Source organism: Apis florea, unplaced genomic scaffold, assembly GCF_048593485.1.
Source record: "Apis florea isolate Af1SG1 unplaced genomic scaffold, ASM4859348v1 contig_2291_pilon, whole genome shotgun sequence".
Lineage (NCBI taxonomy): Eukaryota > Metazoa > Arthropoda > Insecta > Hymenoptera > Apidae > Apis > Apis florea.
This window is the reverse complement of record NW_028256553.1, coordinates 1,607,486-1,621,925: the sequence shown is the minus strand read 5'-3', so window position 1 is coordinate 1,621,925 and position 14,440 is coordinate 1,607,486. Positions and strand designations below refer to the sequence as shown.

The 14,440-nt window shown below is 36.5% G+C and overlaps 1 protein-coding gene and 1 non-coding gene across 9 annotated transcripts in view; one reads left to right on the top strand and one right to left on the bottom strand.

Moving 5' to 3' along the window:
- The window catches only part of Sesn (Sestrin), a 157,555-nt gene that overhangs the window by 36,813 nt on the left and 106,302 nt on the right, over positions 1-14,440 (bottom strand). The window contains exon 1 of one of the 8 annotated variants that reach the window (XM_086903393.1): positions 1,243-3,044. The exons of the other annotated variants lie outside the window; for them this stretch is intronic. Within the exon in view, the coding sequence (XP_086759519.1) occupies positions 1,243-1,263 (21 nt within the window). The 5' untranslated portion in view covers positions 1,264-3,044. Of the gene's footprint in view, positions 1-1,242; positions 3,045-14,440 lie in introns of those variants that run through there. 8 annotated transcript variants of the gene reach the window in all.
- TRNAA-AGC (transfer RNA alanine (anticodon AGC)) lies at positions 7,453-7,525 on the top strand. Its single transcript has one exon. It is a non-coding gene; the product is annotated as a tRNA-Ala (tRNA).

The following is a 14,440-nucleotide window of genomic DNA, read 5'->3' as shown; positions in this document are numbered from 1 at the left end:
TGACGAAACCGGTTCGCATTATGAAATTACCTTTTAAGATCTCTGATGATCGAATTAAAACTACGAGAATCCGTTAGAAATTATGTGTCGTTAATAGTTTAATTATGTGATCGAATTTCGAATATTTACATTTTCAAAAAATTACAAAAAAAAAGTCCTCCATTTGATTTTTCAGGAATTAAATATAAAAATTTACTCGATTGTCCCAAAATTAATTTCCGAAATAATAAAATTCGTACTTGAATGACTGAAATATAGAGGAAAACTCGATCAATTTTCTTCCATCACGAGATAGAAACAAAAAAAGAGTAATGTTTTGTCTCTTTTTATGGAAACATGATTCACTAACAATCAACCTTTTATTCGTTATCGAACGAGCATAACATGGGGGCACGCGTGAAAAATGGGCTGGATCCCGATTCTGATGCGCAATATATCGGTCTCACGCCGCAAAACCGGCAGCACGGTTCGGACGAACAACAATTTAACGAGAGCATGCTGTACGCTGATCATGAATCGAATGGTTACACTTCCCCCTAAACAGAATCAATTACTCGCCACTATTGAACGAAAATAAAATATCGGCTCGAATACGCAGAGAGGATAATTTACTCTCTCTTTTTGATCAATTTAATCTATCTATGTGTATAAACGAAACACACGAACGATCGAACAAAACAATCGATACATCGTATAGCGATATAAATGACGCAAAATTGAAAAATATTAAAAATCGATACATATATCACAGATCGGAGCTACATTTTGAAATTAATCTAGATGGACGCGTACGAAATATTCAACGGCATTGAATAATCGAGAAAAATTACAATTTACGAGACGAATTTTCCATCATTTCTATCGACCATTTTTTCTCTTTCGCCATTGCACTGTATCTTCGCTAGATGAATCGTATGTAAGATCTTGATGACTTTTGGAATGCGCCGGTCGCATGCGTACACGAATCGAGAGTGACATAGATGCAAGATGGTGTCTGTGAGCACACGGATACATGTGCACAGAACGGTCGTAATTACGAGAAACATGGACAAAACCGAAAAGCCGGTCGATCCTCTCCCTCTCTCTGTTACTAAGCGAAAAAAAGGAAAAGGGAAACAAAAAAACCCAGCGAACAACGACAGGCGCATTCGTCTCGAGGGCCGGCATTTCCAGCCGGAATTTTAAACAAATGAAATAGAAAAATGAAAAATATATATGCATATAATTTGTGAAAAAACTCACGTCATTTCCAATCTGACCCATGCTGACGGCACCACCACAATTCGCGAGTGTATCCGCCTTCGGGCAAGGCTCGGTCACGTTAGCCACAGGAATTTTGGACGATTATAATAAATAAACACTATATATATGTGTGTGTGTAATAATGATATTACACGAAAGACTTCGGTAGAACACGATATATATGTTGCAATCAGAAAAAAAATTTCTGTCCTCGGTTTCTCAGCGATCTAAGCTTTTTCGGTAGAAAAAAGACGGGCGATATAGAGAGAAAATGATTTTTAAGAGAATCTTTTTTCACCGGCAAGTCTTAACGGTGGGTCTTCCTTTGAAATAAAACGTCCGCGAGTTGTCACACTTGAGGAACAACGGCAAGAAATTACCAATCATAATAAATATCACAGAAATATTGCTCGTACCCTTGTGTTGGGTAATGCGACAATGCTCGATTCAATCTTTTCTCGTACGGCTCGTAATTCTTTTTTTGGAGTACGGTCGAACGATAAGAGAAAATATGATATGGAAAAAAAAAAAAGAAAAAAAAAGCAGAAAAGCTACGATCGTTCACAACACCGATACACAGTTAGAAAGATCACACAAGAATCAGGTTACACTGGACATTACGTGTTGGGGATTTCTACGATGAACGATGTATGCGAAAAGAGAGCCGGTTGCTAACTGACGATAACTGACGCTTCAATAGCTAAGCTGAGCTACGATCATCTGGTCGGGCTGGCGTGGTGGGGAACGAACAGCTGGTGGGGAGACTTGCCGGTTTCTCGGGCCTGCGCCGTAGCAACAACTCGTACCATACCAGGGTCGTTAAAGCGAAATTCTGATAAAGCGCATAAAAAGACGAGGGTTTTACTTTCAGATAATTCGTGATTCATTGCAACGTTTCATGAATATCTAACTTTGCTACGGGTTCGCTTGAAAGTAAACAGACAAGAGGAGACGAAGAACACGAGTGGGGACGTTATTATAAGAAGCTATAGATACGGGGCTGGCACACGCAGGCAGCCGGCTTGATCAGCTGATGCCTTAGCAACAGGAGTACGAACTGTGCTAAAAATATCGATCCCATCTGATTATCGGTACGATGCGATTTGTAACGTGTTACAACCATGCGTCCCACTGGTAAAAGGTAAACGAAGAATATCAAATACACGTATTTTCCTTGACTTCTCGCGGCAAGTTAAAATATCGGAGAGAAAGTTAAAATCATGGGTTCGGAACCGTGTTCGTTCGCATACAAAGTACGAAAACCGGAGGGTGTAAACAATTGCCATTCGATTTATATCGCCAGATTCACTTTTATCGTCGCTACTCGGTTATTTTGTCATCGTTTTCACGACGAACGGGAACCGGTAATCGTCCATTGCATAATTGAAAAGTGTACGTGTAATCTTCAAAGGCGGGACGTTGGTTTTGTTTATCAGCGTTAATGAAGAGGCTCTTTCTCTCACTGAAGAGGGCACGTTATCAACGATGAGTGGGCATATACGAGAAACGCTATGATTCGCGAATATTCGTCCCGTAACCGTGCGGATCAATGAAACTCCCAATCTCTTTGTAAGCAGGGAGAAGAGAAGATGAAGGGCCATTCAGGGCCTTTAAGGTTCCTTTGTTTTCCAAGGACAACGCAAAATAAAGACTTGGGAGGAAACGGAGAAGGGCTCTTCCCTCTTTCATTTCCGCAAAATACTGACGACCCTTTGTCGCGAGCACGAAACGTCACAGTGGCCGCATTGCCGCAGAATTTTTCATGCGAGTCAATCGAAAAAGAAAAAAAAAAAAAAAGAAAAAAAAAAGAGAAAGAAATAAAATCCCTCTCGTCTAATTATACGATTTCTTATCATCGTATATAAGAATAGAAACAAGACAATGGACATATGAATCGCGACGAGACTGATTGCATTTAAATACCTCGACGACGATCCATGATTCTGGACCATTGACCGAACTACGTCTCAAAACTGCTCTATCAGAATCAGAAACGAATGGTATCGATCGTGCTCCTAGAGAACTGAATTTTCCGAACAGGGAAATACCAGTTTCACGATCGATATATAAAAAGGGAAATTTGCTCGTTGCAACATATTATTACGATACTTTCATTGTCCAAATAGAATTGGTATCCGTTCTATAATTTCCCCCCTTGGTACTAATAATATATCTCTATCACAAAATAACGGTTTGTTGATTTGTTACCAGTGCAACTCCAACACCTCTGACATATGGTCGTCTCGTATTTAAAGAACCACGAAGAAAGTAGCAGCACGTTGTAGACCAGTTCTCAGAAAAAGACGATTTAAAGGGATCGGGAACAGCTTGCCTCCCCCTCCCCCCCCGGAAACAGAAAAAGAGAGAGAGAGAGAAAGAGGAGGGAAGGTCCCTTTAAAACGCTGCTACATTTCGTGATGTTCCGCCGGTCAATCGTTCCACGAAGGCCGACGATCTCATCGTGGCGATGAGAGCCGTTCCAAAGTTTCTATTATTTCGTATTCCCGGTAGTGGATATTTGGGCGAGGTTAGTATTGGAAGCGCGAAGAGGTCAACGTTCGGGAAAGCGGCCTCTCGTTACGGCACTGCCATACGATATTATAGGCCCCGTCGCTCGGAAATCCCCTCCCACCACCCGCCTCAACTGCCGTGCACCACTCTTTCACTCCTTGTCCCTCTTTCACCCTCGACCCATCTCCCTCTCTTTCCTCCTTTTCCTCTCTTTTTCCTCTTTCCGCAGAGAGATTATTATCTATCTCCCTTCAACCTCCTCCATCACGCTCTTTCCCTCGACTTTCTCTCCTTCCTTCCCTTCGCAGCGATTTTCTCTCTCCCTCTTTTCCCTCTGACTCACTCTCTCGCTCCACCCTCTACGCGTTTCTTTTTTTTTTTCTCCGTCTCCTTCCCATACGCAGCACTCCTCCCCCCCACTCCGTGTCAAACGACTCCGTGCAACACTCTCGGCAGCTTCGTTTTGTTCTTGCTTTCCCCGCTTTCTTAAACCTTTTTCTTTTTCTAAAACCGCCCCTCCACCTTTTTCTAACCTGCGACCGTTCCATCTGTCCATCGCTCTTTTTCTCTCTTTCGCCTCAGCCTCGGTCGCACGCCGTTATAACGGAAGAGGACCGCCGTCGAATCAACGGTTCGAATCACGAGATCATCGCGAGATGTTGGCCTCGACGCAAGACAGATTGGATCTCGATCCCTGAAAATTGTCAGATTGGATCAGTTTCGTAAGCGTAGCTACGAATCGCCCCGCCCTCTTTCTCTAATAACGTCCCGACTGTGAAGGGAAAAACACGTGTCGAGGCAAGAGCACAAGAGCTCAAGATGCGCGATGGAAAATAGAAGAATGATTAATCGACGCGTCTAATCGACCGCCATGACTTAACCAAACGTGCTCGCTCGTTCCTTCTCTCTCTCTCTCTCTCTCTCTCTCTCTCTCTCTCTCTCACACACACACACACTCTTGTTCGAAGAGAGCAACGTCGGATCAAGGCCACCGAAGCAAAAAAAAAAAGAAAAGAGAAGAACACTTTAGAATCCTTTCGCGGCGATGAGTCAGAGAGCGGGACCCGGCAAGGTATTACGTGGCAATGAAACGTTCCAGCTGTAACATCGCGAATTATCGTTCCATTGTGACAAGCTACAAATTGCCGGTGATAGATTAACGGGTCGCGTTCATCTCCGGTTGCAAAATAACCGGTAGACTTATCTGTCCGCGGCTATCCCCTTCCTAGCCACACTCCTGATTGTGTCCGGTCTTCGTTCATTTTTTTTTTTCTTTTTCGTATCAACGAGTTGATTTCGATTTCAAACGGGGGAGAAATTCGAAAACACTTTCATTTTTCAACGACGATTAAAAAATATTCCTATACACGAAAGATGATGAAATCGTCGGGAAAGATATCGGTACAGTTTCGATTTATTGCGAGATTATCTTCTTCCCCTCCCTCCCTTTTTTTTCAACGTAATATATTGATCTGAAATATGAAAAAGAATGTTAGAAATGTCTTCATTTTTCACGATTTTTAATACTTACTCGACAATATCGACGATTGTGTACGAGTTACCGTAATATTTATTTGATGATTGATTATGGAAATAATTATTTCCATGCCGTGTCAAATGAATGAAATACGTATACGATATTGAAACCAATATCGAGTTGAAAGATGATGTATAAGCTGTTAAAAATTATTGTATTATCGTTAATGAAAAATTGTGCGATCAAAACATAGATGGATATGCATCTTCAAATACATTCCTTTCCTTCGTGCTCACAATAACGTCCGAATTTCATCTTTTTCCTTTTTTTTTTTTTTTTTTTTAGTATCATTTCGCAACACTTTCCACTTCGACATATTCCTTAAAAAAAATCACACGCAATCGAGGGAATGATTCATCTTTGTGCGTCGAAACGACGACCGATAAACAATATTACCGTGGTATAATAATATGGCGTGAGATAAAAGACGGTCACGAATCCGGCCGAGCAAATAGACGTCATTCAGGGGCTATTGGCAGTGGACGAGAACGTGGCGCGGACACGCGAATCATCACGACCAAACTGTAATATCGGGGAAGAACTGTCGCGGAAGCCAAGAGAGTTGTTTCCGGTACAACGAATAAATCAAAAGGGAAGCTCTGAGCTCCTTCCCTCCGAGCTTTCTTCCCCTTGTTTCTTTTTTTCCTCGACGACTATGTTGCACAATAATGCTCCACGGACCGAAATGATGCGTAGGCCATTCGAGAAGATCGTAAACTTGCCAACACGCGCTAACACTTTCTTTCTCTTGTGTTTGTCTTGAGATTCAAGAAGAAGAAAAAAAAATTATTCATTTCACAGCGAGTTATAAAAGAAAAAGACGATTGTTGTACAAAGAAGAATGCTTATTTTCGGCCTGTTAATAATAACAACAAAGTTATTTTATTTTATTTTATTTTATTACTCTTATTTGCAATAGTTTTTTTCGTATTATAATTTTTTTCTATTATTACTGTTTGACTTCGTATTTCAATAGAAAATATGATTAATTACGCGCAACAAGTGTAGCATCTTTAAAAAATTTCTTCACGGCTTATACTGATCGTTCAATATTTCTATCTTTTGATATTTGATTTATTTAAACATATTTGAAATATTGCCTGTGTTGTCTGTACGTGAGAATCGAGTAATATACACGAGTATTACGATGCTTTTGTAAGAAGTTCAAAGGTGTAAATGTGCAATCGACTCGTATGCAGACACTTTGATTCAAGATATCTTTGTTCGAACTATGACTCACAATCAGGACACAATCGACTTCCCCATTTTTTTTTTTCTTTTCGATTCCACACGTTATCACAGTATGTAGCACATTTTTATGACACGAACAATTTCGGAGCACGTGACACCAATGGATCATCTTTATTCTTAATGACGCATCTTTGTAAACGATCTCGAAACAATGGGAACGTTTATTATTAGTCGAAGTAGAGCAGAAAGCCATGGAGCAGAAACTTTGGTGACCGAGGAGAGAATCGTCATTACTATGCACATAAAATTTTCTATTTAAGTTACAATTTATTATACCACACACACACATATATATATATAAATAATTAATTGTAAGTAGCATGTATTAAGTAGCACGATATAAAAATTTGATTTTATGAAAATGAAATGTAAAAACCTGATTGAAGAAACATTTATACAATAATTAATTAAAACCAATTATATTAAAAGTGACGGTTCGTATATCTAACTAAAAATTTTCTATGAAAATGAAATGTAAAATCTAATAATAAAAAAAGAAAAAAAAAAGAAAAAAAAAGAAAAATCGTTTCAAAATCTCTGAAATAATATTCTATACCATTTTCATCAAGTAATTGAATCTACATACATATCGCACAGTAAAATAATCACGCAATTAATAGCGTTTAATAAACGCATTTAAGTGCAACGATCTGACACACATAAAAGATGATTCAACAATGACTAACGCAGAAAAAAGGAAAAAGAAAGAGAGATAGATCGACGATAAACGAATTTCAACGAGGGATAATAGCTCGATTCTTACGTGTAATCTGTAGCAACCGGTTCGTTTAATTAACCGGCTGTCAATTAAAGCTCGAGAATCAGTGAAAAATCAATTAAAAGAAAAAGGGAAAAAAATTGGGCCGCGTTATCGCTCCGGAAGTTTCGCGGAATTCCAATCTTTCTTATCAGGGGGCGTAGCTCAGATGGTAGAGCGCTCGCTTAGCATGCGAGAGGTACCGGGATCGATGCCCGGCGCCTCCAAGTTGGGTTTTTTTTTTTTTTTTCTCTCTTCTGAAAATTATCGAACGAACAAATCATCCTTCGCAATTTCAAACGTGCTGTTTATAAATCGTTTATAAATTTTGTTTCTTAAATGCACGGTAAAAGTTTATATAAGTAACTGATAAGGAGAGAAGAGATTCAGATAAGAAATTTTTTTAAAATATAATGGAACAACAAGAGGTCAGTATTCCGTTTTATTTGATATCTAAGAGGACTGTTTACAAATGACTTTTAATAAATGAAAATTAAAGGAATCGAACCTTTTATCAAAATTTTATCATTTCCTCTATTAATTCCAATTGTTGATTCCACGATATTGTTCCTCAAGATCGAATCATCTTACACGCTGAAACTGTAAATCTCTTGAGATGAGGTATTATATCGTTTACATCGTATTATTTAATAAATGAATTTCATCATCAAAGAAGAAAATAAACACTTTGTACGCTATATACAGTAATAGGAAATGTACTGTTCATGTTGCTCTTTACTATTACACATACATATCTTCGAACTTTGACCCGTCGTTTTCATTTACTTTATTCATTTTTTTTCTTTTTTTTTTTTTTTTTCTTTTTGGTAAAACCTGCAGTAGCTTATAGGTAATTTATATAGAGGCGGTAATTTTTCGTTATTGTCCTCTGTTCCGTCACGTACATTGTGTGGCTCGATTACATATCTACTTATCTTTTTATAAATTAGATATCTATGTATTCGATTAAATTAAATAATCGAATTGAATTAAATAAAAAAATGCAATATTGATCACGAATCAATGTTGCAAATCGGATAAAAGGTACAGCCATTCACTTACAGTAATATATCAATTACATTAGAGTAATAAATTGAAACTCAATGTCAGTGAGGAAGAAAAAGTCAACTGTTTGAACACGTTTTCTACTATGTGCTCTAATGAATAGGAGACGTATCGAACATTTGTCACACACGAAGGTCGTATTTCATTATTGACAAACGTTCCATGTTCCTGTATCTACGATCTAATAGTTTGACAACCTATTACTGACAACTTATACAACACGACGATATTTCAGAAACGTGTCCAATTTAACTTCTTATTTATAACCAAAAATATCCAGTAAAAACCTCTTATTATCTCGAGTTCTTCTTCTTACCGTGAAAATATATAATGGATCTCACATCAAAACTGTGAGAATTTGAGAATGTTGAATAGTGCAACTAGATGATATGATTACAGAACGGTTTCGATATGATGAAATGTTGTTCGAATAATCGATATATAAATATACAAATAGCAATGAATTGCCTTACCTTAATATTTTTTTTCAAGATTTCCCCCTTCCCCTCCCAAAAAAAAAAGTGGATGGAAGGATGAAAAAGACACGCGAGAATGTAGCAAAATAACGAGTCGTTGTTGAAATCGTTGTTCCCAATAGCTGAATCCGAAAATTTCAAACCGATAACTTTTCAACGAAATCACGTTAATTTAATTCTATTATTTCCAACCTCTTATTATATTAATATTTATACACTTTTTAAACGATCAACATCAAGAAAATAATCACTCTATTATCTGATAATTCTTTATCCATTTGTGTCTCCCTGATTAGTTTAGATAACCGAGGTCATACCGTATTTGCGAAAAATATCTGCTTGCAACGATTAAACAAGTAACTAACAACCAATAACGCGTCATCTATGAACACAAAAAGTGTCGCATCTGTGTTTGCACAGGAACCATGAAATGTCTACACAGATAACACGTCGAATTTTCGATGTCAACAAGGACGATAAGAACGGTGGCCTATTATCGTCCAACAACCATCGTTCTAACACAGATATTGATACAAAGTTGAATTGCGACAATGCGCGACGAACACGTGAATATTCGTTGTTTCTCCCTCGAAATCAATCCGATTTTTGAACAAACAGGGCAAACGATCGGTCTTGATGCCGTTATCGCATCAAACAGCTGCGGTACAAAGATTTTCTTTAACGGTTAACGCGCACGAATCTGCCTTCTCGAGAACGCACAGACGACCGTTCCTTCGCGAGAGGAACAATGCAATGACGCAAAACGTGTATCGTTCTGCTCCATATTCGGAATTGCAACAATTATCACGCTGGGAAAAAATTCAAATTTTGTATATTATGTATATATTCGCGATAAATTCGAAATATTTTGTAAAATATATATTTTGGAATTAATTGGAATTGATGAGGAGATAGGTATCTCGATAAGTTATCCGAATTTATAGCTTTATTTTTACTCGAATGCCATTTAATTGAACCTTGGACTTTGGCTTAGAGAGATTGCAAGTAATCCTATGTTTACCCAGGTAATGGTTTAATCTTAATTTAATTCGTAATGGTACGTGGTGGTAAATATCCAATCTGATGATGAATTACGTATGGGAAAATATTTTGAATCAATAATATTTCCAAATCAATTTTTAAAAAAATGACATACGTTATTTAAAATTTTATTAAAAAAGAGAAAAGATTTTTAAGCACACGGTCTAATTAAATTATTACTTATTTATATAATAGTATGTACGATATATTTATAATATTATTGATTGGAAAAAAAAATTTGGAGGAGCTTTCAAAGCGATAACATTTGACTTTTTCCATGTCTTATTAATAAATAAGATTTCACTATCATTTTCAATAGCTTTATAATTTTCCATTGCATTGAAAGAAATACTTTATTTTTTGAACTCGTTAAACTCATTTCTCATTTCTAGTTAATGGACAATTTGGAATTGGTGTAATAAAAGAAATTGTGATAAATTTTGATTCTCCTAAAACTTCTTTGAAACCGTGTCTGTTTCAACAAGAAAGACTTTGATCGCTTCTAATAAAAACGATAACGATATACGATGATTTATGTTGTGTGTATCTATTCATACTTTCGTATATATCTTAATATCTTTTGAACAAACTTGCACAATTAAACTCGCTCGAGTGAAAATTTAGAGGCTAATAGCAATAACAACTTTGAAAATAAAACGCGTATTCCTCAAATAAATAATCACGAGAAACGTGAAAAATAAGACTAACATCGAACGTGCATATATGCAGGTGTACTCGAGATATGACAAAATGGAAACGTGTACATGGAACAAATTATATGCATTGTCGAATAAAGTGACGTATAATTAGATTAAATCTTCTCCCGACCGATAAACAGTATCTGGAAAAATAATTAAAAGTGTATTGAACAAAAATTTAGAATCCTGGAGAAAAAAAGGATATAAATATTTGACAATCTTTATTTGATTGACAACATAATTTACTGTTTTCTTTTTTATAATTTGTGTATCCAAATTTAAAAATTCTCTGAAATATAACTCGATAATTATAATTAAAGAATTATAATTCAATAATTATTGATACTATACGAGAAAAAAATATATTTTTATACGAATAATTTTTTCTTTTAAGTCAAAGCATTAATTTGCATCCCTTCCTTCTTTCCTCTCCTCCTTAATTGGACGGAATACAGATGAAAACAATCGATATTTGTCAATTCATCATCGTGATTCCAACACGCGGCAGAATTTTGCAATAATGCACGGGTCTGATGAAAGTACTACAGATATCCCTGTCATCCCAACACGCGTCTCGTATCAATTTAACGAAAACATCGGGCAGAACATTATCGAAACCGCTGAATACACGAGAATTGTATTATCTGCGAGTATCTCTGTTCAACAATGAGAATATATCAATAATAGAAAAATTCACGCGTTTCTTATTGGCCGAGCGACAATAAACGATTATATCAATCGAAACGATCCAAACACATCTGCCCCTCCATCTTGTTTTTAATAATTTCCCTCACCAATCCGTGAATAGAATATTCTATCGCAACACTTTGTGCAAATTATTTACACAAAAGTTAATGTTTATTATATTATCGATTCAAATAGAAAATTGAAAGGAAACAAATACTTCAGATTATACCGAGATCAAAAAAATTATATCCTATCTCAACTTTGAAAAATTCTCGATTGTTTTGCTCGTTGATGATGGATAATAGATAAACGTGATCGAAGCTTAATGATAATTTCACGCCGAATTTTTCGAAATGTCACGAACAATTTAAGAATTGTTTCTAACTAGATTTGATAACAGAATATTTGGAATGGATTAAAGAGAGTGAAAATTTACTTAGATACATCTTATAAATCTTAAAGCTCTTGCGACGCATTTTCTGAAGAGAATTAACGTTACCATCTCTCGCGTACGAAAAGTCATAAATAATTATTTCGTCCCTGATGATTAAATAAAATACCAAATCAAATAGCGAAGTTAAAGATGAAGATATTCCAAGAAGAATGTTACCATAGGTCATCTAACGTTATGAATGGCTACTACTCGGAACCAAATACGCCCCAACTCTTAATCGGTCGAACTTTGGCCGAAGTACCAGAAAGATTAATGTTACCCTTCATCCGTAATCGCTCTCTACGCTTACTCTCGTTCGCAATAAGTTAATCTATCAATTTTAACCAGGGAATCGAGCAGGGAATATCGACAATTCGTTCGAAAAAGAAATAAAAAATTAGTCCGTCTCTTAAAAGTGATTTCGAATATCGAGATTTTAATGAATACGAGAACAAGGGTTAGAAAGCATCATATCTATAATTGCTCTGAATCGTTTTTAATAAAGAATTACCTATAATATATTTAAGTATCTATTATAGATAATTGAATTATAAAAACAATTAGCTATATAAAGTAATTTTTGTATCTGAATAAAAATTAATATATTGATTTTTATCAAAATTGATTCGATTATATTCGTTGAGGGATGATATTATCGAACGAACGTGTTTTCAATCATTCTACTAAAAGTGAAATAGCGTGTATGATTTAAAAGAAGAAGAAGAAGAAAAAAGAATGGACTTGGATCAGTTTGTCTCTCAAGTACAGAAATATCGGAATACGAATTCGATGCTCGAAATATCAGGAAAAAAATAACCCGGCCTCACTTTAAGGTGACGTGGACGAAAAATTATCTGCATTCGTTTCTTTTCGTCTATCGACGCTCGTTCGACGCAAATGCCGGCCGAAAATTTCATAAACAACATAGATATCGGGAAGAAATAGCCTTGATATTTTCCGGATTTGCTTTGAAAATTTGTTTCAAAATCGATGTCGATTTCCTTCTTCTTTTTCGACTCGATTGTTACAAAGAGTTTTTCTTTTTTTTTTTTCCTTTTTTTTATTTTTTATTTACGATAGGAATCAATTCCATAATCGCGCAAAACGCGTTAAGATTGATTCGAACTCGGCTGACAAGGTAAACCGTGCCAGCCTCGGTATTTGCGAAAAATATATTTACCTTATCTGTCCACCTTATTTTTCGCATACAATGTAAACACTTGTATTGTCACGGATTTATCTCTGCTTTGACTTTGAAACGAATGTTAACAAACGAGTTATTCGTAAATAGATTTCGTTGGAAGAAGAGGAGCGAGATTATATCAGAGAAACGGAGACGTACGAAATACCACGTCGCTTTTCCTCGCTAATTTACTCAGAAATATTCACATCCTGCACAACTTCTTTATCATTCTACTTATCCCATCATTTGCATTTCATTTGAATTGATGCAACAAAAAACACCAATATATGTATATATATATATGTCACCATTTTATCTTCATTCTCGATCTTCCATCACTCATTATAAATTTCAAACAAACAACGAAACAATCCGTTATTTTCATCGCCAAAATCTCCTCCTCGTTCCCACACTTCGTGAAGACCAAGGGTGGCCTTTTACGTTGCGAATAAATTTATCAAATTGCATCGTATCGCAACGCGGTCAAAGGGCCGTTGTTCCTTTTGTCGGCCAAAATCGATGCGCGCCCTTAAACGATGCGCGCCGACATTTATGCGACGGTAAATTAACCCCCCATGGACGGAAAGGCGGGAAATCGTGTCTATTTCGCACGGTGGCGAAAAAGAGGACGGCGGGCATAAAAATTTCGAAACCGAATAAATTTACCGGTGCGCGCCATTGTCGGATACGCGTCCAAGGCACGCGTGATGCGTTTTACGATCGAGATATAAAACTGTGTCGAACTGTATATCACGGTCCTCTCCTTCTCCCCTTATTTTCCTATCCACCGGGGTATAAAGTAGCCGAGGGGGTCGATCGATCGTCCTGAGAGCATCCCCTTGGAATGGAACTGTCATTAGTGGATAGTGGTAGTGTCGTAAATAAGAGAGAGAGAGAGAGAGAGAGAGAAAGGGCAAACCTCGTTGATTTCGTCGACTTTGATGTGCAGAGTGTTCTTGGGTTTGGATGGAAGGGAAACGTTAAACGTTTCTCTCATTGTGTTTTTTTTTTTTTTTTTATCTACTATCACGATGTACGAGAAAACGTGTAATTATTAAATTTTGTTGCAAATTGAGGAAATTTCAATTTTCTTCTTTAACGTTTCGAGCCTGCTTAATCATAAGTTATTATTACATATGTTAATTGCAGGTATTGTGACTGTGTAATAGCCTATTATATGTAATTAGAGATACACACGTATAATTATATCTATCTTATAGAAAAGCATGCATGGATATTATCGAAGATATGTCTATCAATTCAGGGAGAGCTTACGATAGACTTATTGACTGATACTCCCATACAAACTGAATAAAATGTATATATGTCGATATATGACTTCATTCAATTTAATCCATCGCTAGAACTTATTTCCCAATTCCATCAAAATCCATCAACGTCTCAAACGTGTGACACTTAGAATCTGAAATTAAAATTGACGGTTAGACATAGGTGAAGAAATAAAATTATTCAGAAAATTGAGCATGATAACATCTGCGAAGGTAAATGAAATCGGCGAGTAAATAAAGAGAAATTTCTGTCTCGTTGAGTCGATTCAG